Source organism: Auxenochlorella protothecoides, assembly GCF_000733215.1.
Source record: "Auxenochlorella protothecoides strain 0710 unplaced genomic scaffold scaffold18, whole genome shotgun sequence".
NCBI lineage: Eukaryota > Viridiplantae > Chlorophyta > Trebouxiophyceae > Chlorellales > Chlorellaceae > Auxenochlorella > Auxenochlorella protothecoides.
In genome coordinates, this window is record NW_011934213.1 from 694,451 (window position 1) to 715,575 (window position 21,125).

At 65.4% G+C, this 21,125-nt stretch overlaps 8 protein-coding genes across 8 annotated transcripts; 3 read left to right on the forward strand and 5 right to left on the reverse strand.

The window, feature by feature from the left end:
- Window positions 1-1,334: 1,334 nt before the first annotated feature.
- F751_1888 (E3 ubiquitin-protein ligase) lies at window positions 1,335-2,192 on the forward strand (the record flags this gene model as incomplete). The annotated part of the gene is made up of 3 exons (XM_011399595.1): window positions 1,335-1,493; window positions 1,628-1,756; window positions 1,884-2,192. The coding sequence occupies 3 exons, from the start codon at window positions 1,335-1,337 to the stop codon at window positions 2,190-2,192; spliced, it is 597 nt and encodes a 198-aa protein (XP_011397897.1).
- Window positions 2,193-2,461: 269 nt separating this feature from the next.
- On the reverse strand, window positions 2,462-3,278 carry F751_1889 (DNA polymerase zeta processivity subunit; the record flags this gene model as incomplete). The annotated part of the gene is made up of 3 exons (XM_011399596.1): window positions 2,462-2,755; window positions 2,854-2,949; window positions 3,069-3,278. The coding sequence occupies 3 exons, from the start codon at window positions 3,276-3,278 to the stop codon at window positions 2,462-2,464; spliced, it is 600 nt and encodes a 199-aa protein (XP_011397898.1).
- A 290-nt stretch (window positions 3,279-3,568) lies between these two features.
- On the reverse strand, window positions 3,569-4,787 carry F751_1890 (Alpha/beta hydrolase domain-containing protein 17C; the record flags this gene model as incomplete). Its single annotated transcript, XM_011399597.1, has 4 exons — window positions 3,569-3,767; window positions 3,939-4,058; window positions 4,295-4,513; window positions 4,663-4,787. The coding sequence occupies 4 exons, from the start codon at window positions 4,785-4,787 to the stop codon at window positions 3,569-3,571; spliced, it is 663 nt and encodes a 220-aa protein (XP_011397899.1).
- Window positions 4,788-5,742: 955 nt separating this feature from the next.
- On the forward strand, window positions 5,743-8,361 carry F751_1891 (MCM10-like protein; the record flags this gene model as incomplete). The annotated part of the gene is made up of 6 exons (XM_011399598.1): window positions 5,743-5,758; window positions 5,929-6,161; window positions 6,546-6,633; window positions 6,774-7,533; window positions 7,681-7,971; window positions 8,220-8,361. 6 exons carry the CDS (start codon window positions 5,743-5,745, stop codon window positions 8,359-8,361), a joined length of 1,530 nt encoding a protein of 509 aa, XP_011397900.1.
- A 541-nt stretch (window positions 8,362-8,902) lies between these two features.
- Window positions 8,903-11,233, reverse strand: F751_1892 (Serine hydroxymethyltransferase 2; the record flags this gene model as incomplete). The annotated part of the gene is made up of 5 exons (XM_011399599.1): window positions 8,903-9,550; window positions 9,829-9,986; window positions 10,269-10,392; window positions 10,543-10,942; window positions 11,094-11,233. The coding sequence occupies 5 exons, from the start codon at window positions 11,231-11,233 to the stop codon at window positions 8,903-8,905; spliced, it is 1,470 nt and encodes a 489-aa protein (XP_011397901.1).
- Window positions 11,234-11,620: 387 nt separating this feature from the next.
- F751_1893 (RNA 3'-terminal phosphate cyclase-like protein) lies at window positions 11,621-13,346 on the forward strand (the record flags this gene model as incomplete). Its single annotated transcript, XM_011399600.1, has 4 exons — window positions 11,621-11,810; window positions 12,024-12,472; window positions 12,691-13,006; window positions 13,216-13,346. The coding sequence occupies 4 exons, from the start codon at window positions 11,621-11,623 to the stop codon at window positions 13,344-13,346; spliced, it is 1,086 nt and encodes a 361-aa protein (XP_011397902.1).
- A 92-nt stretch (window positions 13,347-13,438) lies between these two features.
- Window positions 13,439-17,305, reverse strand: F751_1894 (8-oxo-dGTP diphosphatase; the record flags this gene model as incomplete). The annotated part of the gene is made up of 7 exons (XM_011399601.1): window positions 13,439-13,522; window positions 13,619-14,007; window positions 14,232-14,316; window positions 14,470-14,535; window positions 14,750-15,438; window positions 16,248-16,508; window positions 16,939-17,305. 7 exons carry the CDS (start codon window positions 17,303-17,305, stop codon window positions 13,439-13,441), a joined length of 1,941 nt encoding a protein of 646 aa, XP_011397903.1.
- A 1,057-nt stretch (window positions 17,306-18,362) lies between these two features.
- Window positions 18,363-21,018, reverse strand: F751_1895 (Fanconi anemia group M protein; the record flags this gene model as incomplete). Its single annotated transcript, XM_011399602.1, has 7 exons — window positions 18,363-18,545; window positions 18,942-19,031; window positions 19,244-19,480; window positions 19,637-19,995; window positions 20,164-20,368; window positions 20,546-20,717; window positions 20,879-21,018. The coding sequence occupies 7 exons, from the start codon at window positions 21,016-21,018 to the stop codon at window positions 18,363-18,365; spliced, it is 1,386 nt and encodes a 461-aa protein (XP_011397904.1).
- Window positions 21,019-21,125: the final 107 nt, after the last annotated feature.

Here is a 21,125-nt window from a genome sequence, read left to right on the forward strand (position 1 = left end):
AAATGACAGTGCGTGGATGTTGAGCACTGGCTAATGACCCAGCGCCCTTCTGTGCAAAATCGTTGGAACTCGGAAGCGTCAAGGTGGCCATCAGGTCAAGACAACACCTGTTGCACTCTCATCTTCAACAGCTGCACCAGCAAGCTATCAACACCCAGGTGCCCTGCAACCCGGCACTCCACCCCAGGGTGGGCTGACGCTGCCTCCTCCGTCAGTCTGGGGATGTCCTCCTGGATATGACGGCCCGGACCAAGGAACAAGGGCGCGACGACGATTTTGGTTGCGCCCTGAGACACGCACGAGTCGACCGCCTGCTTAAGGCTGGGCTCCGTCAGCTCCATGTGGGCCGTTTCTACTATGGCGCTCCCTGTTTCTCGCCTGTGTCAAGGGTGGGGGGAAATCTGGATGAAGCTGGCTACCTGTTGTATGGCATGGCATGCACCTGATATTGCAGAGCAGCATCAGTATGGCAACTTCTTCTGGTAGATCACGTGGCATACTAAGCATTGCAGCTTGAGCTGGTGGAGGCTGATTAGCTCAAGGTAAAAGAGTTGCCTAATTCTACCACTGTTTACCTTTGGCAGGTTGGGGAGACTCCAGGCCAACAGATCAACCATGCAAACCCCTGCCACTACACATCGATGAACAGCATAAATCAACAATACTCACCTGTAAAGTTGTGCAACATCCTCCAGCATAGCATTGGCTTCCTTCCGTCGAGAGCCATGGTCTATGATGACCACAGCCCACTGGTCCTCTGCACCAAGCTGAGCATTCTCCCTCACTGTTTCAGCTGCCAACGTTAATGTCCTCGAATTAGTAAACCATCGCTTTACTCTATCTATAGAGTTTGTTTGTGTATGTCGTGGAAGATATCCAACGTCCGTTCTGCGTTTCGCAAGAACAGGAGGACAGTGAAAGTGTGAAGGAGGTCGTGCAGCGAAAGAGCCAGGGGCGTGCGTGGCCAAGAGCATGACCATCTAATATATTGGCGTACTAAACCAGGCCAGCAGAATATGCGGTGCTCCCGTCGGAGGTACATGTCTATCTATCGGAGTGATGGAGGGCGACGCATGCAAGATGTGTGGAAATCTTCCAACCGGGAGCAGCCTGCGCGCGGTATCCATACGCGAAGAAAATGCATGCTCCGCCTCAGCGCGTGAACCCAGACTTGGCTTCGGTGAGTGATTCTCCTCTGTCGCTTCGGCGCTCGTCACCCTGGCATGCGCCCGTGGCATAGCCCCTACCTCCCCAGCTCCCCATACCTCGGATCAGCGGGTGGTACGGTGCCCTGCTCGATACCGACCCCTGTCGTCGTTTCCGGGTTTTGAATGATGCAGGAAGCATCTGTGGCAGCAGATGATAGCCTGCGGCCCGGCCCCGTGCCTGCGGAGGAGCCCGGATCACCCGATGGCGTGAGGGCGGTGGCGTCAGACAAGGCCGAGGATGTCCCCGACGACAAGGATTTTTTCAGCTGCAACATTTGCTACGAGGTGGGTCATGTACGGCGGGTTTCTCCCCTGGGTTCCCTGGTGCTCGTCGAGGTGTGCATGCCAACCCGGAATTCTCGCTCCTCACCTGGCCTTGTGATCTCACTACCGGCCCCGTCGCGGCCCCCACCGCCCAGACGGCCGTGAACCCCGTGGTGACTCTGTGTGGCCACCTCTACTGCTGGCCGTGCCTGTACCGCTGGCTCCAGGTGCAGCGCCACTCCCACACCTGCCCCGTCTGCAAGGCAGGCGTGGACGAAAGCAAGGTGCGTTTTGGGGGGGTTGGTGGGGGCGACATGGTGGTTGCAGGCGCTCGACATTGGCCTCAGTCATTGCATGACATCCTTGTACTGCCGTTCCTGACCCCCCGCCCCGCACCCCCTTCATCCAAAGGTGGTGCCCATCTACGGCCGCGGCCGGGAGGGTGTGGACCCCCGCACCCAGACCCAGCCCCGCGAGCCTACCAAGGCCATCCCCTCCAGACCCCTGGGCCAGCGCACACCCCCCGTGGTCCGTGCCGCGGCTGCCGAGGCCCAGCAGGCGCAGCACGGCATGGGTCTCATGCCCGCGCTCTTCGGCCTGCAGCCCGGGGCCGGGGGGGGCAGCGAGCCCCTGACCCAGGAGCAGCAGCACCAGGCCTTCCTGTCCCGCCTGCTCCTCATGCTGGGCTCCTTTGTGATCATGTGCCTCCTTCTCTTTTGAGCCAGACGAGCCCCCTTCTCACCTCCCCAAGCACTCCCAGGACTCATCTTCCGGGCCCACTGACGGCCCCGTTGCCCCCCTCCCTTTGGTTGCCTGCATCCATCCCGCAGACACCCCTCAGCTTGACTGGGCTTGTTACTGCACGTTCTCTGCAACCCTGCAGCCCCGCCAGAGGCTTGCCTTTCTTGGCCCACCACTTGCTTACTTGCCCGTTGTCAGATTTCTGGGCGCCCTTTCCCCAAGCTACTGCATGGACATGCCTGCCAGGATCAGGGTGCCACGATGGGCGCCATTCGGACATACAGCTGCAGGGCCAGGCTGCCGGGCAGTTTGACGGAGCGCACAGGGATGAGGGCGGGGGTGGGCTGGGGCTGGGGCGCTTCCGCCTCGATCCAGCTGCATTCCGGGACCGGGCCCATAATCCTGGCCTGCATGCGCCACGTGGCATCTGCCGGAAGAGGGCCCAGGGCAGTCGTGGTGTGCTGCAGGCGCAGCATGGCGCTGCGCAGCACAGCGTGCATGTTGCGGACCGCTGCAGGCGAGCTGAGCCCGGTTTCTGAGATCTGGGTGGGCGGTGGGTGTGGAGGGGATCACCTGGGATGAGTTGGTCATCAGGGGCTGGTCTCTGAAACACAGCAGCAGCCATCCAAACTCCCTGTACCTCAACATCTAGGGAGTATTCCTCCAGGGTCGTGAACTGGGCCGGGTGCTGGATGATTAGCGTAGCGCTCGGCAGCACTCCCTCCATCAGCGGTGCCTGGGTGGGGTGAGGAGGGTGCATGGGCATCCACCCGCATGCATACTCTGCACCCCACCGACAATGTCGACAGGACTCAGCATCCCCACGGTCAACCCGCAACTCCTCAGCAGCATTACCCTGAGCTCCTGGAGGGCGTTCGCGATGTAGGCGCAGAGGCCTGGGTGCCTGGCCCGCTGCACCGCCAGCCCGTACAGCCTCTCCCGTGTGAAGAGATCCGGTCGATACAGGCCCCTTGCCGCCAGGATTGCATGCACCGCCGCCTCCCAAAACTCGAGTAGCATGTCCACAACATCGACGACGGTTGGGTGGGCGGCACTGGCCTGCATCTGGCTCTGACCTCGAGGTGCTCGAGCCCGTCACCGGCTGCCGGCTCGCCGCAGCCCCGGTCGGTGAGGCATCGATCCGAGGAGCCTGATGCTACATTCGGCTGCTGGAATGGCTCTGCCGATCCCGGATTGCTGGAGGTCCATGCTTACAGGCCAGGACGGCTCTCCCTTGATCCGCACCATGCAGCGACCATGATGGCATGGCATTCTTGGCGGGGGCATGCAGCACCATCAGGAAGTGATTCCCCCGATCCAGGCACCCAGCACACCGCCCCCTCCCCGCCGCACCCTCAATCCCCCCAGCACTTTGTCAGGAATGCCTTGAGGCGGGGCACGTACAGCGGGCTGTCCTCCACGTTGTCGTGGTCGGCGCCCTCCACCCACAGCGCCTCCACGGCGGCGGGGCACAGCGTGGCCAGCGTGCGCCCGTGCCCCACCGGAATCACGGAGTCCGCCGTGCCGTGCACCACCAGCGTGGGCGCCGCGATCCTGGGCGCGGCGGCGTGGTTGGGGAAGAGGTCTGCCCACGCCGGCCAGCGCGTCCAGCCCGGGTTGAGCACCCGCATGCCCGACAGGAAGGGGGAGTGCAGCACGACGCCGGCGGCGCCCGCGCCCGCGGGGGAGGCCGCCAGGTGGCAGGTGGGGCCGGAGCCCACGGACTGCCCGTACAGGACGACGTCGCCCGGTGTCAAGCCCTCGTCCCGCTGCAGCGCGGCGTACACCGCGTGCACGTCGCGGTTGATAGTGGAGGCGGCGGGGACGCCGCCGCTGCACCCATACCTGGTGGGGGTGAAGGCAGGGGGTAGGTTGTGAGATTGCGATGCAGAGAATCGGGAAAGGAAGGGGAGGTTGAGGGAGGGGTTCGCAGCCCCTCATCGCACTGAGAACCCACATCATCGGCAGATGCTCGACCTTGCGGCATGCCCCTGAGAACCATCAGCAGGCAATGGTCTCACAAATGTCGCCCCCCCTTCCCCCGCGCACATGAGCAGGCCCCACCCCCCCGGCTCCCCTACCCGCGGTAGTCCCAGCCCACGACGTTGCACTGCAGCACCCTGGCCAGGCTGGCGTAGAGAGGCAGCATCTCCCCCAGGTCCACCGCGTTGCCGTGGGAGTGCAGGATGGTGCGGCGCGTGGGGTTGGGGGCGGGCACACGTACCACCACCAGCTGGTGGGAGGAGGACCCCGCCGCCGGCACCCAGGTCACGCGCCCCTGCGGCACCTTCCGCACAGCCCTGACCGACAGAACATCATGCATGGGAGGCGGGTTGGGGTTGGACTAGGGCTGCACGACATCTGGTGAGGAAGCCCTGGTGACTGTGAGCGAGCGCACCCTGCCCCCTGGAATCACAAGGCATGATGACGTCTTCCTCGCGCCACCCACCGGCTGAGGGGCTTGCAGTACAGCGCGCGGTCGCCATCACCATGCTCTGCCACGGTATAGGTAGGCACGGGAGGAAAGAATGCCAGCCTGCCGCTGATGGAGTCGACCAGCTTCGCGAGGACCATGGTCCCCACAGCTTCACTCCCACGAGACCGATGCCTCACATGGCCCTCCTACCAGGCCTTCACATACGACATGAGGGTGCATATTTGCAACTTGGGTCGGCAATCACCCATCGTTCTACCTCAGGCGAGCGGTATGCACCTTAGGGTGGGGTTTCGTGAACCTGGGAGGGCGCGACAATATATCGATATGATTTCAAAACCTCCAGACACATAGCGCCAGGTTGCCAAAACTTGCAGCACCACGCCGCAGTTGCATTCGTCAGTAAACAAAAATGGCTGAAGAGGACCTCCTACTCGCACTGGCAGAGGAGATCACCCCGGTCGACCCACTTCGCGAACCATGCCGGCCAGAACCCACTCGGGGCCCAACGGAGGTAGTATCGCGCCCTCGCTTCGCCGGCCCCCCCAGCCAGCCTGGATGCATTCCCATACTTGGCGAACGAGGCGATACTGCATTCGGAGACTTGATCAGCCGGGGGCAGGTGTCGGCAAAATCCACCTCCACCAGCCGGCCCCCGGGTTATGCAGAAGCCGGCCAAGGCTCGTATGTGCAGCGCATCACGGGACTCAAGGTGAGGGGCCAGGTACAATGACCAGCTATGACCCATTAAATTTAATTCCTTCAGCAACATCATCCCCTACCCAATGGCTGCAGATGAAGAAACCCCTGGTGTCCAGTTCTCAGCTGCAGTCCAGGTTGCAAGACACCGCCGTGCTGAAACTGTCACAGATCAGGTATTGTACAGGAAAACCGGGCGATTCAGCCCTTTTTGGGTTCTTTCAAAGTTCCTCAACCTTCACCGTGCCCATTGGAGCACCGGATCTTCCACTAGTATTTGCGTCATGTGCGCCATCTTCAGATCCAGTGTGGTGCTGATGCAGGTCTCGGTTCACATCCACGGGCCTCGTCGGGTCATGGACCACCCTGTGTGTGCTGGGGGAGCGCAGCAAAGCCATGCAGTCGTCCACTGGTGCGTTCTGAGAGTGGAAGAAAGAGGAGGGGTGGAGTGCATGTGTTTGGGAGGTGGCAGTCTCCGGACACCTATCCCCTGCCACACTGGCCTTCCCAAGTTGACGAGTACAAGAGGGTCCTTGAGCCTACACCATCAACCCTTCCATTCACCCCACAATCCTGGATCAGGCAGCACATACAGCATCTGGAAGCTGACAGACCTGGATCAGACCACGCTGTCCATCTTTCTTTTTAGCGGAGCACACGACGAGCTGTGGAAGCAGGCCCCTGGCACCCTGATCGCCATCTTCACCCCCAAAGTGAAGAATGACAGGGAGCTGTGTCTGACAGCAATTTCAGGAGACCAGGTGTGGGTCCTCGGCACGGCAGCCGAGTTCGGGTACTGCAGGGCTCAGAAGAAGGTATGGCGCAGGGAGGAGTGCATGTACATTCCGAATGCTCGACACGAATGTCCTCTTGGCCCTTGCGATGCAGAAACGAGCACCTCAGTGGGCCCCTCCCCATCCCGTGCCGAGAATGTTGCCACAGTGCCCCATCGTCTTCCTTTCATCCCCTCCCAGGATGGTCAGCCATGCCGGGTCCCCGTAAATATGGCGCGCTGCCCTTTCTGTCCCTACCATGTTCAGGTAGGCATTCTTCTGGAGCACTGTGCACAGATGGTAGCACAAAGAGAGAGTTGGGGATTTCTCACTGTATACTTGGGTCGCAGGTCTGCTCTGTTCTCCAGTCCACCCCTAACAGACCAACCCCCCCCCCCCCCGCCCCGGCAATATCCCTCCGCCCAGTCGGAGTATAACCGCGTCAAGCCGTTGGGACGGAATGAGTTCCAGGGAAGTACGCTGTCTACCGCATTCCGCGCCGGACAGCAGAAGGGTGGGCTGGGGTTGGATGGGCCAGGCTCCGTTGTTGCACAGCAAGTCTTGCAGCTGGGAGCATTCTTTTGAGGCCTCTGGCCTGATGCACATGCCTATCCACCCTCTTTTTTCAGGACCCCACCTCCAAAAACTACACAGGACTGCATTGGCAGCCGGGGCGATTCGAGCCCCGCATCGCGGCCAAGCCCAGGATGCACGCGGCCAGCCCAGCGGCGCTTTCCAGCCTCGCGGGCGCGGCCGCCAGCCGCGGCAGCACGGCCGGGTCCAAGTACCTCGTCAGCATCGCCGACCCCGCCAGCGTGGCGGCCGCGGCGGCCTCGCGCTCTGCGGCGGGTGGGGCGCTGCACAAGGCCCTGCCCCAGGGTCGATCCGTGGGGACGCTGGTGTCGCAGGTCCAGCGTGGCACCAAGCGCAAGGGCGGGGCGGTGCCGGCCGGTGGCCGGGGATCCGCGTCGCCCGCCGGTCCCGACGAGGTGCAGCTGGCTGCCAGCGACGACGAGGGCGAGGGCGATGGGCATGGCCCCCACGACCCCGGGCGCAGGGCCTCCGGGGACGACGGCGCGCGCGGCCGCGCCCTGGCCCTCCTCATGTCCACCAGGGCGGGGCAGCGTGGCTTCACGGCCCCGCCCCGGCCAGCGGTGCCGGAGTTCCTGGCGGCTCCCCTGAGGGCGGCCAAGAGCGGCGGCCCGCAGCCCGATTCTGGGACCCCGGCGGCAGGAGCAGTAGAGCTGGCCGCAGTGGCTGCAGGGCCGCAGAAGCCCTCTGCCACCAATACAAGGCGGCAGCGGGCAAGCAGTCTGGGGAAGGAGAACCGAGCGGAGCCCTCCAAGCTGGCCTCCGCGTTTGGGGAGGCGGTACTGGCCCAGGAGGGGGATGGGCTCGCAGCCCCGGGCTCCAGGTGGGTGGCTGGCGCAGGGTAGAAAGGGGGAGCTTTTGGTGTCCATCACAAGTCACGAGGTTGCCCTGCCAAGTGGTACAATGACAGGCAACACCGTCCCGCCCAGCAGCACACAATACCTTCACCCGGCAAGACCAGCCCATGCAGGTATGCCGAGCTGGTGGACGATGAGGACGCGGCTCGGCTGGACGGGGTGCTGCAAGTGCTGGAAAGGAAGGACGAGCTGGCCGCCAGGATGGACGCCACCACCAAGCTCCAGGTCCAGGCCTTCTCCTGCCGTCACTGCAAGTACGTGGCTGAGAAACGGCGGCCCGAGTGCGGCGGCCATCCCCACCTGGTGGACAGGGTCACGGCGACCAAGCGGTGGTGGGGCTGCGAAGCCTGCCACCACCGCTTCGCGACCATGGGGGTGAAGTACCCGACCACCCGCTGCGCCAAGTGAGTTGTGGTGTGAATGGGTGTGTGTATGATGGCGAATCCCATGTTGCCACAACCCCTGGTCGGACATGAAGACTTTACCAAGACTGCACACTGGACCAGCAAACTCATTGGGGCCGGGGTGGGAGACCCTGGTGCCCGAAGGCCCTACTCTGCACTTCATGATGCAAACCCAGCTGCCTGGTGTAGAACGAGTGTCCCAAACTCCTCAATCCTCAGACCCTGCCATGCCTTTCCCAACCACCCAGATGCAACCACCCAGAAAACGGCTTCAAGGCCCTGAGCCAGTGGCGGCCGGGCAAGGAGTCGCGCACGGACCAGCAGTCTAGCGTGGCGGACCGGAGCCAGCTCCTGACGCGCGGCGTCGAGCAGAAGTGGGTCGGCGGCTGACATACTTGCCGGGGCTTGAGCCGGAGGGGTGCTGGGCTCGTCGTCGGAGGCTGCCGCGCTGCAGTACACTACTTGGTTCGCCCCATACTGCTTCATGAAGTGTACTGCCTGCTGTCCCCTGAGTGTCCCGTCACAGACCCTTGGGGCTGGCCATACTTTCCCAAGAGTTTGACAACAGGGGACCTCTAAGGAGCCACAGGCAGACCTCAGGCTCCAAAGGGTACAGATGGATGGAAGGAAGAGGGTGTCTTTGCGGGTTGTGCACGCATGTCCAGGACACAGCAAGGACTTGGGGGTGTGAAGGGGAACTTTCTGCCGTGCCAAGCGGGCGCAGCCCTGTGCGCAAGGTGAGAGTGTCTGAATGTTTGGCAAGCGAGGATGGCCATGAGCTCCAGCATCTGGAGGACAGCCTCTGCAGACTGGCTCACGATGCCTCCAGAGAGTCCAGGCGCGCTCTGCTGCCTCCGCTGCAGCGCACGCCAGCCGACCACCATCGCGCGCGCCGCACCCCGTCACCCTCCGCCGCCCTGCCCGCCCCCCCTCAGGCATCCAGCAGCGCGGCGTCGAAGCCGGGCATGGGGAAGGTGGCCGCCCAGGCCTGCACCCTGGCCCGGATGTCGGCCAGCTTCTCGCTGGCGTCCAGGCCCTTGGAGAAGGCGGCCAGCTGCTTGCCGTGGGCGGCCTGGACGGCCTTGCACTCCGCCACCACCTCGTCCAGGAACCCGGCGATGGCGCGGAAGTCGGCCTCGCCCAGCCCGCGGCTGGTCATGGCGGGGGAGCCCAGGCGCACGCCCCCAGGTGCCAGCGCGCTGGCGTCCCCCACCACCGCGTTCTTGTTCAGCGTGATGTGGCAGCGGTCGGCGGCGGCCTCCACCTTGGACCCGGTGAGGCCCTCGGGGCGCAGGTCCCACAGCACCAGGTGGTTGTCGGTGCCACCCGTGGCCAGCGTGTACCCGCGCCGCACCAGCTCCCCCGCCAGCGCGCGGGAGTTGGCCACCACTGCGCGCGCGTAGAGCTTGAAGGCGGGGGAGGCCGCGGCGCGCAGCGCCACCGCCAGCGCGCCGATCTGGTGGTTGTGGGGCCCGCCCTGGAGGGAGGGGAACACCGCAAAGTTGATGCGGTCCTCGAAATCGTAGCTGACGCTGCCAGGCGCCTCGCCGCGCTTCAGCGCCGACTCCGGCTTGGGGCCCTGGGGGTGTTGTGGAGGGAAAGAGGTCGGCGCTGTCAGCGCTGGGTGATGCAGGCGACGGCGCCAGGCCGCATGCCCGTCGGCGGCTGCGCTGCTGAGGAAGCATTGGCTGCAGAGGCGCAGAGCTCCATGCGTCAGAGGTCCCGCCACCCAGCCGGAGACACAGCCAAGGAATCCAGCCTCGCCAAACCAAACCCTCCCACCTCACACTCGCCCTTCAACGTTCCTCATTCCCTGCATCCTTCCGCCCCCCCTCCCATCCAACCAAAATCGCTCACCCTACGGAAGAAGATCATGCCGGCGCGCGGGCCGCGCAGGCTCTTGTGGGTGGTGGTGGTCACGATGTCGGCGAGCTCAAAGGGGCTGGCCGCCTCGCCGGCCGCCACCAGGCCCGAGATGTGGGCCATGTCCACCATGAGCAACGCGCCCACCTTGTCTGCATTGGGTGGTGAGTGGTAGAAGGCGGTGAGGGCCCGGTGATGTCGGTTGAGTTTGCCTGGCGTATGCTGGCCCATGCATGGCATGGGCACGCAACCAGGCTCGTCAGAGCTACGTGAGGGGGAGCTGCCCGATACCAAACTCCCTTGGCAGCCGGGCAATGAAGGGAGACGTGCCTGAGGAACTTGCAGGAGCACCCACAAACTGGTGCCCCCAAAAGCTTCAGAACCCATTCTCATCCTCCCCTCCTCCCTTGCCACACCAGCCCACCCTGGCTCACCGGCGATGGCACGCAGCCGGGCGTAGTCCCACTCCCGCGGGTAGGCCGACCCGCCGGAGATGATGAGCTTAGGACGGTAGTCGGTGGCCTTTTCCTCCAGCTTGTCGTAGTCGATGTACCCAGTCTGTGGCAGGTGGAAAGAGGGAACAGGCTGGTGAGCACCCAGTGACCGGGTTTCCGGAGGAGCACATGCGGTAACACCTAGGACTCCACCTCTGCTTGCAGAATTTCACCCCTCTTCCCAGCCTTCTGTGACACCCAGAACCCGCCCCACCTGGACGTTCAGCTTGTAAGGCAGTGACTCGAAGAAGATGGAGGTAGCGGAGATCTTCTTTCCGCCCGCGGTGTAGTAGCCGTGGGTCAGGTGTCCCCCCGAGGGCAGGTCCAGGCCCATGATGCGGTCGTGGGGCTGGAGCAGGGCGGTGTACACCGCAAAGTTGGCGGGGGAGCCGGAGTAGGGCTGCACGTTCACGCCCCAGGCCGCGGGGTCCAGGCCGAAGGCCGCCAGCGCGCGCTGCTGACAGAGGACCTCCACCTTGTCGATTACCTCGTTGCCGCCGTAGTAGCGAGCGCCGGGCAGGCCCTCGCTGTACTTGTTGGTCAGGGCGGAGCCCAGGGCCTCCAGCACGGGGGCGCTGGTGAAGTTCTCCGAGGCGATCAACTCGATCCCGCTCCTGAGCGGGGAGAGGGGGTAGATTTCTCATGTTCAGGTACAGCGATGATGCACGAGTGCACGATGATGCCGCTCGACCGGCATCCGAAAGGCTGGCACAGCGATCCAAGGGCATGCATGCACGAAGCGTGTTGCCCTGCCCCACCACACACCATTGGCGACGCTTCTCGTCCTCGATCAGGGCAGCAACCTCGGGATCTGCCTCCTTTAGAGACTTGAGTGCATCGGGGAAGACCTCGGCAAACTGCTGGGCCTTCTCTGCGCTGAAGGTGTTGCCGTTGGACTGCGTCATGCTGAAGGTTCCTGTGTGATGGAGGGGCTAATGCGCAGGTCACCGCCACACGATTCTCTTGTTCGGCTTTTCTCGATGAGCCGATGGACAGGATGTAGTGTGATCAGCTGACGGCTCGCCATTCAATCCATTTTCCGATCCCTGTTCAAAACGTGAGCCGAGGTGGCGCCAATCTGCCGATGTCGACGCGCGCGCCAAACAGGTCCAATGCATGCCACGCCAAGTACTGCATGCTAGTCTCAGGAGAGTTGAATTGATACATGAATGACATAAAGTCTATATGCGATTATTTACCTGACATTAACCCTGCCGTGTCCCCGCCCCAAGTAGCCATGCGGCGGTGACGTTGGACGAGGTCGTCAAGGACTCGCTGCAAGTGCCCACAGCATGCTGAGATTTCAGGGAGCTGAGCACTTTCGTCAGAGACTGGTATTCTCCACTCTCTCTGGTCGTCCCATCCGCATCGACGGCATCCGTCCCCATGCCGAGTCCCCAGGACTGCAGGAACACGAGGCCTCCCTGCTCCGCCTGATAGAGAAGGTCACCAACGGGTGCATCATAGAGATCAATGAGACAGGTGAAGTAGCTTGGTGCGTCATGAGGTTGAACTGCATAGGATATGCAGGTCAGCAGGTGCTGGCCTTGGAGGGAATGGGGCCTGAGGAGTGCCCTTCAGGCTGTGCTGGTCTCTGATGCCTAGGTCGCACGCCTCGAGCTCCTTGCACAGCGGCCGGCCCAATGCCACGCTTGCCACTTGTCAACATGCCCCATTTCCCCACCCATCTCCCAGGTACGAGCCTGCGATACAAGCCCGGCTTCATTCACGGCGGCCCCGGCATCGAGCACGACTGCGGCACCAGCCGTGGTGTGGGGTACTACCTGGAGCCCCTGGCCCTGCTGGCCCTGTTTGGCCGCAGCCCCCTCTCCGCCAGCCTGCGGGGGGTGACCAACGGCGGGCCGGACCCCGGGGTCGACGTCTTCCGCGCCGTCACGCTGCCCCTGCTGCGCCAGCTGGCAGGGCTGGAGGATGGGCTGGAGCTCAGGATCGAGGCGCGGGGCGCGCCGCCACTGGGCGGCGGCGAGGTCAGGCTGCGCCTGCCCTGCGTCAAGGCCCTGCCCCCCGTCGCGCTCACGGACGAGGGCATGGTGCGTCGGGTGCGAGGCGTGGCCCACTCCATGCGCGTCTCACCCCAAGCGGCCAACCGGCTCGTGGACGGCGCCAGGGGCGTGATGAACAAGGTGCGGTTCAGGAAGGGTGGGGGGGCCGTTGTTGCGTGTGCTCCTGGGCGACTGTGCATGCCTAGAGGGGGGGGGAAGGGGGGTAAAAGCACCTGCAGGCCCTGACGCAGAGTCTGAGGCACAGCTGGGCAAGTAGAGGGGGGCTGGTGGTATGTCGGCGCCCCGCTCGTGTCTCGCCCCCAACCGAGGCACACAGTATCCCCCCTTTCACCGCACAGCTGCTGGCCGATGTGTTCATCTTCACCGACCACATGAGCGGGCGGGCATCGGGCCTGTCCCCCGGCTACGGCGTGGCGCTGGTGGCGGAGACCACCTCCGGCCGCATGCTGTGCGCCGAGGCGTGCGCCGAGCTTGGAAAAGCGAGCCAGAGCACGGCAGAGGACGTGGGCAGGGCGGCGGCCGCGGCGCTGCTGGAAGAGGTGTCGCGTGGCGGCGTGGCCGACTCTATGCACCAAGCCCTGGTGCTCACGCTGTGCGCGCTGGGGCCGGAGGAGATCAACGAGGTCCGGCTGGGCCCGCTCACGCCCTATGCAGGTGCGCTGAGGAATAGGAACGGCAGGGTAGGGGAAAGGGGAAGGGGGTGAGGTCCTGGGACGGTGATACTGCTTGGCAGCTGCAGAGACGCGGGGGGGTGATGCTGTTGGTGTGTGGGGTGGATCTCTGCGTTGGCAACCAGGGTCCTGGAGCCAGACGGCAGGCTCACCCCACCCTGGGCCTACCCTTCCCCCCATTCACTCGCGCAGTGGGGACGCTGAGGCACCTGCGCGACTTCTTCAACGTCCAGTTCAGTATCCGGCCCGAGGAGGAGACCCGGACCATCTTCCTCTCGTGCGTGGGCGCGGGCGTTAAGAACCTGAGCAAGAAGATTGCGTGACCCCAGAGCTGTTACACCGCGTGAGCACAGGACAGGAGGGCACCGAGGGTGGTTGGAGAGTGCAGAGCGCCCCCCGCCACTGCCGCGCCGTGTCAGACCCAGAACCGGCGGTTTTTGGCCTGGTGCAGGGCCGTGGCGGCGTCGATTTCCAGGCCTGGGCCCCTCAGCGCCAGCTGCTGCAGCGCGTGCTTGGCCGCCCGACCCCGCGCCGCCGCACGCCCCGCCTCCCGCGCCCGCCCCAGGCGCCCGCCGTCCTGGGAGGGCTGGCGCACCAGCTCCCGCAGCTCCTGCAGCTTCCTCGCGACTTCCGCAGCCGCGGGGGGTCGGCCCCCGGGGTCCACATCCAGGTCGAGGCCGAAGTCTGCGCCCTCTGGCGGCTCCAGGATCTCTTCACCCTCGTCCTCGACGAGGGCGCCGCTGCTGGTGCCCTGTGCACCCGCCGGCAGCCCCCTCCCGCCCCCGCCGGGCGTCCACTCCGGGCCTCTCGGCGTCGACCCCGGTCGGGCCGGCCCCTGGACCTGCAGATACCCAAACACGAGGGAGAGGAGCTCCTGGGTGGGCGGCGGCGCCAAGCGGATGTAGCCCGACAGCTCCCAGGCAGCCACCCAGCGCAGCTCCTGCTCCTGCAGACCCTGCAGCTGCCCGCTCCATCGATGGCACACTGGGTTTGTGAGGAGAGGGATGAGGCTGAGGGGCGGAGGAGATTGGGGAAAATGGGGCCCATCAGCCAGGAAAGAGAGGTCGAGAACGAGCGAAATGATGGTGGGCAGAGCTGTCGCAGTGTCCTGTCACACGGATGCCGTCAGCTATCCTGTCCCCAGGAAAAAGGGCACAGGCTGCCGGCACGCCTCTTCACATGCCCCCCGCTCGTCGACCACGACTCACCAAACAGCATGCAAATGAAGTTGTGGCCGAGGCGTACATAGTGGTGCGACACGAAGCCGAGGGGGTTCAGCGCGCTGGGCGAGATCTGGAAAGGAGGGCGCATGGAGGGCAGGGGTGGCGAGATGTCCGACGAAGCCATGCACCCACTTCACTGTGCACCAGCGCCCAGCACCTTCCTCAGCAGCAACTGCACAGCACCTCCATTCGCGCATCCCATTGCAGAGACGCCCCTCCCTACCTCTATGCCTAGCTCCTCATTCATTTCCCTGATGACGGCAGCCTGGGGGGTCTCATTGGGTTTGAGCTGCGAGGTGTTTGTTGGGAGACGGTTCGATGATTGGGGATGCGACAAGATCACACACAGCGTGAGTGCACAGTATTCCCAAAACCTACCAACAATCGTGCGACACACTGCACAGTCGTCCGGGGGCTTTCACGAAAAGCACCAGAGAGAGCCTGTCCCCTCACATCCCGTAACAGAGGAGGCAGCCGGTCCCACAGCGCGCCAACCCACCCACCTTCCCTCCTGGAAGCTCGAAGAAGCCTCGAAGGCGGTGGTTGCCATGCTGACGCATGGCGAGCAGCACCCGCCCCCGGCACACCAGGGCGCACCCAGCGACCATGACATTTGGCACCGACTTGGCGGCCAGGTCGCCGGCCTGCGCCTGGCCCGTGGTCGACGGCGGGGTGGGTGTGCCAGGCGCACCTGCGCCGTTGCTCGACGCCTGGGCGGCGGTCGAGGCGGCGCTTGCCATGGGGCCGGGCGCAGGCTGGCGCTGACCCGCGGCCTGCAATGAGATGGCAGTGGCGGTGCCGCCATTGGACCTGGGCGTCTGTCTTCCCCCTCCACTGCTGCCAGGAGCGAGGGAGGGCGCCTTGCCATTCAGGAGGGCACCCTGGCCTGCATTCGCCTGGACCACGGCTCCGTTGGGTGACGTCGCCGGCGCTCGCATGGAAGTTTCCACGGATTTGAGCCCAGCATCGACTCGCTGCGGCACCCGCGCAGACTGCGCCGAGGCATGCGCGTGCCCGGTCTTTCGTGGGGCCGGTGCATCTGCCGTACCTGCGGCAGCAGCGGGCTTCTCCTGGGCTCCCGACTGGTGCCTGGCACCGTGCGCCTTGCTGCTGGGCGGGGGAGAGGGCCTGGGCACGGTGTGCGGAGGCCACCACCCGCTCTCCAGCTCCAGCACCCGCACCTCCCCCTTGCCTGACGCGCCAGGGGGAGCCGATGACCGGGGGGACTTGGGCTTGCGCGGCAAGCTTTGTAGGGCCTGCTCCCTCCTGGTGAGGCTGGCGGCCCCCTGAACCCTCTCATCAGACGGCCCATCAGGCTGGGGACGTAGTCGAGCCTTCGCCCACCGCGCCGGGGCACGCTTGCCGCCCCGGCCCTCCTCGGGCGTCCCCTTCAGGGCCCGACTGGCGTGCCCGGCACCCTCCTTGGCAGACGCATGCACGCCGCGGGGCTGTCGCATGCATCCATAGGGACTGAAGCTCATCGCAGCATCCGGGGGCGGGCGGCAGCCCCTCGTCGAAGGAGGGACGGATGGTAAAATGGAGTCCCTGCCTGCCTAGCTCGCTGGGGAACGGGGCCGACCTCGCCACCAAATCAGGTCATTCCGACGACTCCCAGCCCTGGTTGGTCAGTACTCGGGCCTTGGAAACATTACGAAAGCATGTGTCGCTTGCATACTGGCGTTGTCGGGCCCAAGCAACGGGCGCCACAAAATTACTCGGGGCAGCTTGCACGCTGTGCACGCCCAGCACGGCACTTATCCCATGGGGGAGGTCCCCATGGGCGGTGGTGGAGCCAGTCGTCCCACCCAATGACAGAGCACTTGAGACGCTTGTGGCACCCCTCATCGGTGCTCGCTGGAGTAGCTGGCTTCTTCCTCCATCTCTGCACCGCTCCGCCAAGGCAAGGGGGGAGCTGAGTGGCCAGCACATATGGCACCGGCACGCTCCTTCTCCGTAGGGTACAGCCGCAAATCCCTCTTCCCAAACTCCTCCAGCCCTTACCTTCGTCGGAGTCCACGAGGAAGGAGTCCTCCAGGTCATACTCGTCCTGGGTGCCCTCGTGGGCACCGGGGGTGTCAGCCACTTCCCGGCGCCGGCCCCGTGCTTGCTGTAGGTACCGCCCGAACTGGCCCAGCGGCGACGGCGTGGCCCCAAAGATCCGAGGTGGGGGGCCGGCCGGCAGCCCTCCCGGGGTGTGGCCACCGTCGTCGATGAAGCTGGCCATTTCTGCGACATACTGGCTCTCACTCACGTCCTCATCCCCTGCAGGGCGTGTGGTCATGGGCACGGCGGATGGACAAATGGGCCTCGCGGATGTTCAACACCCCTTGCCTCCTGCACCCGCACAGTACCTGAGTCAGACCCTGACAGCGCCGCTGCATCGTCTATGAAGCGAGACGGCGCTCTGCCGGGCTTGGGGGCTGGCCGCGGTGCGAGTTGTCCCCCGCTCCGGCCAGGTCGGGCCTCGGCCGTGCCCGCGCCGGCTTGCGCCCTCTTGGCCAGCTGCCGTGGCGGCCCCTTGCTCATTCGGCTAAGGGCGTGACCTGCCGGGACGCACACAAAGGGCGGCAGCATGTCGTGAGCTCAGGAAAGGCGAACTGTCTGCATGCCCAGAGCTGGTTCTCAGGCCGACGCGCCCCCTCCCCGCTTCCATCATACTCGAGCCTCCCCGAGTGGCCACAGCCAGACCCACCCGGGGCGGGGCAGCCGTCTTGAGATGCCAGGCATGGGGTCGGGTCCGGGGAGAGGCAGATGCCGCCCAGCGCCGGCGGCGTCTGGCTGTCCAGCAAGCGCCGCGCTCTCCTCCCGGCACCGGGCAGGGCCATCGGGGTGGTGTCCTGGGCCTGAGAGGGCAGGCGCTCCCCTCCCGCGCCTTCCCCACGCACCTCCACGGGGTTGCAACAAAGGGAGGCCACCGGACTGGGCCCCGGCTCGAGCCCCGTGCACTCCCAGCTGCTCTCCGCCTGCCAGCTGACAGAGGCCCAACTGGCGCTCTTCTCAAGCAGATCCCCGGAACCTGGTTTGGCGCCCGCCTCCGGCCTGTTTTCCTTGTCGGCCATGGAGCCGCCCTCGATCCGCGCCGTTGTCGGGCCGGGATCTGTGGGAGCGGCACTCTGCGGAGCTCCCATGAACCCACCCCTGGGCTCCTCCCCAGCTGCCCACGCCCCCACGCCCCCACTCCCCCGTCGATCACCGACCGCCCTCGCTACCGCGCGGGACAGGCCGAGCCGCCTCGTCCGGCTGCTTGTTCCGGATCCCGCGCCCGTCAGGACGTCCATGCAGCCGGGGAGCGCGAGGCAGGGGCCGGCGCCGTCTGCCTCGCGGAGCGCGGAAGGCAGGAGCAGGGCGGAAGCCTGGGCCAGGGTGGCCCGGTCCACGGGTTGCGCGGGCGGCCGGGGCCGTGTGGGCGCAGGCGGCGGTGCAGCCCGCTTCATATGCTCGTGGTGGGTTCCCTGATCGGCACCGCCCGCGCCGCGCAGCGTGGCAGCCGATGGAAGCCCTGCATCCGGGGCCGACCCCGGGGCGCCGCCGGCGGACTTTGTGCCGCCGCGCTTGCCAGAGCCGGCGCCGGTCGCCCGACGCCGCTTGGGGGCCTTGCCGGCTTCTGTACTCTCCTGCTGCCGCAAGGGGGAAAAGGTGCGGAGGATCGAGGGCTTAGACGCGCCGCTTCAACCTACTTAAATGTGAGGGTGTGGCTCCTTGTTGTTCATATCGCCCCTGGGAAGCACGCGAAACCACCAGAGTCACACCACCTCCGCACCTGGCAGCCGCCGCTGGTGTCAACCTGGAGTGCTAGCTGGAGCTCCATGGGCGGAGGTCCCTCAGGCAGCGGTCCAGGCAAGGGCGCGGGGAGGGCAAAGGAGGCTGCAGCCGTACTCAGCAGTTCCTCTATGCGTGCCATGCCCTGGCAAGGGGCATGGGAGGGAGCAGGTTCGGCCTGGCACGTCATCACAGTACTCGGTCCCATGTCACGAGCTGTTTTCATGGAGCCGCCAGAATTGAAGGGGGCCTCGCTTTGGCAGAGGCATGCGCTGCTCCAGTACACTTGCCCCAACTCCGTCGAGCACATCTGCCAGAAACGGCCGCTCCCCCTTAAACACGCCCCAGAGACACCAATCAACCTCTCGCCTTGTCAGCAGCCCGCGCCCGCGCCGCCTCACCCCCTGCGGTCAGCAGCCGGAGGAAGCGAGCGGGGCGGGCCCGGCCCCGTAGACCCAGGAGGTGCAGCAGGGCATGCGGCGTGGCGGCGCCGTCCAGGGCTACCACCAGGTCGGCCACCGCCAGCGACTCCCTTTCCTCCTCGTGGCAGCAGTCCGGCGGCAGCACCAGGACGTTCAGGGTGCCAGACCGGAAGGCGGCCAGCGCCGCGCGCGCCTCCCGCACCGCCTGCGCCGGGCCGGTCGAGGGCGCGGCGGAGCGCGCGGACCCCGACCCCGCACCCTTCCCGCTGGCGCCGGCCTTGGGCATCCAGGTGCCGGCCCGGACCCCAGGGGCTTGGGACAGGTCGGCGGCCAGCCCAGCAAAACTGGGCCGGTGGCTCATGCAGACCAGCATGCGCGAGCTCGTGTGTTCCTGCGAGTGTGTTTTGGCGGGGTGCATTGGGGCGCTCGTCTGGTTGGGGGGAGGCCCACGTGAGTGTGTACGGCTGAAGTCAATGCGTGCACAGCACAGGGATGGGCTGGACCCATAAAGTACCTGGAGCTGGGCTTCCAGCAGGGACTGGAGGGCGGCCAGTTTCGGGCAGGCGGCGCCGCTCCTCGCAGCCACCTCCAGCTCGGCCTTGAACTGCGGGGGTTGCGGCGGCATTGAGCTGGCGGGTCATTTGTCAACAAGACAGCAAGGCGAGGGCGGATGAGCAGTGCCACAGTGCCTAAGAAACAGGCTGGGACCCCTGCTCTGAGCTTGGGAAACAACCCTCTTCCCGGCCGGGACCGCCAGCCATGTGCCCTGTTCTACCCCCTCCCTCCCCACTCCTGCTCCTTCAGCCTCCCACATACCTGCGCAAAGTCGCGGCTGGAGGCCACCAGCCGGTGGGCCGAGGTGTCGGCCGCCAGCGCGTCCAGCAGCACCGCCTGGGCGGCCTGTGGGCCCCAGGCCTCCAACGCCTCCCGCAGGCGCAGCGCTAGAAAAGCGTGGCGCAGCGTGGCGCGCGGCTGCGGGCCGGACCCCGGCAGGGCAATGGAATCCAGGGCCGAAGAGGTCAAGCCCTCCGCCGTCTCGCCGGGCGCCAGCAGCTGCAAGGGTGGGGTAGGCTTTTGGGGGGGAAATCAAGGGCACATGGCGGTCTTTGGTGAGAGCGTATGACTCCCCTTCTAGCCAGGGCGGAACCCCCTCCAGCTGACCAAGCCCCCCGAGCTTGCAGTCCCTCCTCCTTCATCCCCAGGCCCCACGTTGGCGTTTGCCAGCTGGCGGATGAGGGGCCGTAGCGTGCGCAGCAGGGCGTCGAGCAGTCTCGAGGCCTCCGGAGCAGGGGTGAGGATCCGGTCCACGCGCTCCATCGGAACCCGCAGGGCGCCGAGGTCGGGGTGCCGCTCGCCGCGGCAACACACGCGACGGATGGCCAGCCCGGTGAGCGCCTCCTGCACCTGGGCGGGCGGCAGGCACGGAAGAAAGGAGGAGAAGGCCAGCACGCGCGTGCGCAGACGCCGCCGCGTCAGGGTGCGCACCACCTCCACCGCGTCCGACCGGGCGGACGCGGCATGCGCGTCGACCACCACCAGGCAGGCCAGCTGGTCGTACGCGCAGACGCCTGGTTGGTGGAGGGAGGGGGGGGAGAGGGAGGGAGAAGCCTGTCAGGAATGGGGACAAGCATCACGGGCAGAGGCACGGCCCAGCACACGTCGGGCACCCTGGCTGTGGAGGGACAGGCGCAGCACGGCTTGCGGCCTCTCCACTCCCGCTCTCTCGCCGCACGCACCCCGCTTCACGTCGCTCCAGAGCGTGGCGGGGGTGCAGAAGAAGGCGCGCTTGTGGTCCTGGGACCAGGCCTCCTTGCGCGCCTCCTGCTTGGAGGCCGAGGAGAAGTCGGAGATGCACGCCGCGTCCAGGCCGGTGACCCTCTGGCAAGCCTCCACCTGGCTCTTCAGCTGCCACCTGGCGGGCGCCACAAACGCAACCTTGCCCTGGTGGACGCAAGGAATTGAGGGGGCATGGCGTGGGATCGTGGTATCGCGATGACATGAGGCGAGAGGACGTCGCGCAGCCTTTCCGAAGACGGTGCAAGCTGCGACTGTCAGATTCCCACAGTCACCAAGATCTGATACCCACCCTGTGCAGGCTCCCCAGCCCACCCGCCACACCTGGGGGAGCCACCGCAGGAAGTTCAGCATGACGACGGCGGCGATGCTTGCCTGCCCCGATCCCTCTGGCATGGCCACGAGGGTGTTGTCCTGGAAGGCGGCCAGCACAGCCTCCTTCTGGCATGGTAGGAGTGGGTGCAGGGAAGGCGACACCCAGTAGGCCCCTGCTCCCCTGCAGAGTCAGGTGTTGTTATGGGAGTGGGTGGCTGTACATGCGTATCAACAAGTGCTCGCGTGTGAAAGCTTGGCAGCAAGGATATGGACTTGCAGGAATGCGGCGCTGAGCTGGACAGTGATAAAGGGTGCCACTGACACACCCTAGCTTGACCGCACAGTGTAGCATACACTGGCGGCTCCCACACAAACCTCTCGTCCTGCCGTGTGGCGGGAGGCTGCAGGTTGCTCTCCATCTTGCCCAGGCCGTCTCCAGCCAACTCCTTGCCTAGCTCAAGTTCAGGCGAAAACGCTTCCATGCTGCAAGAACTTGGGGGCTTGTCTGGCATGGGGACTGGTGTCGGGACACAGGAGAGATCAATGTCTGTAGTCAGGTCGTAAGCAGCACTGGCCATGGGTGTGGCAA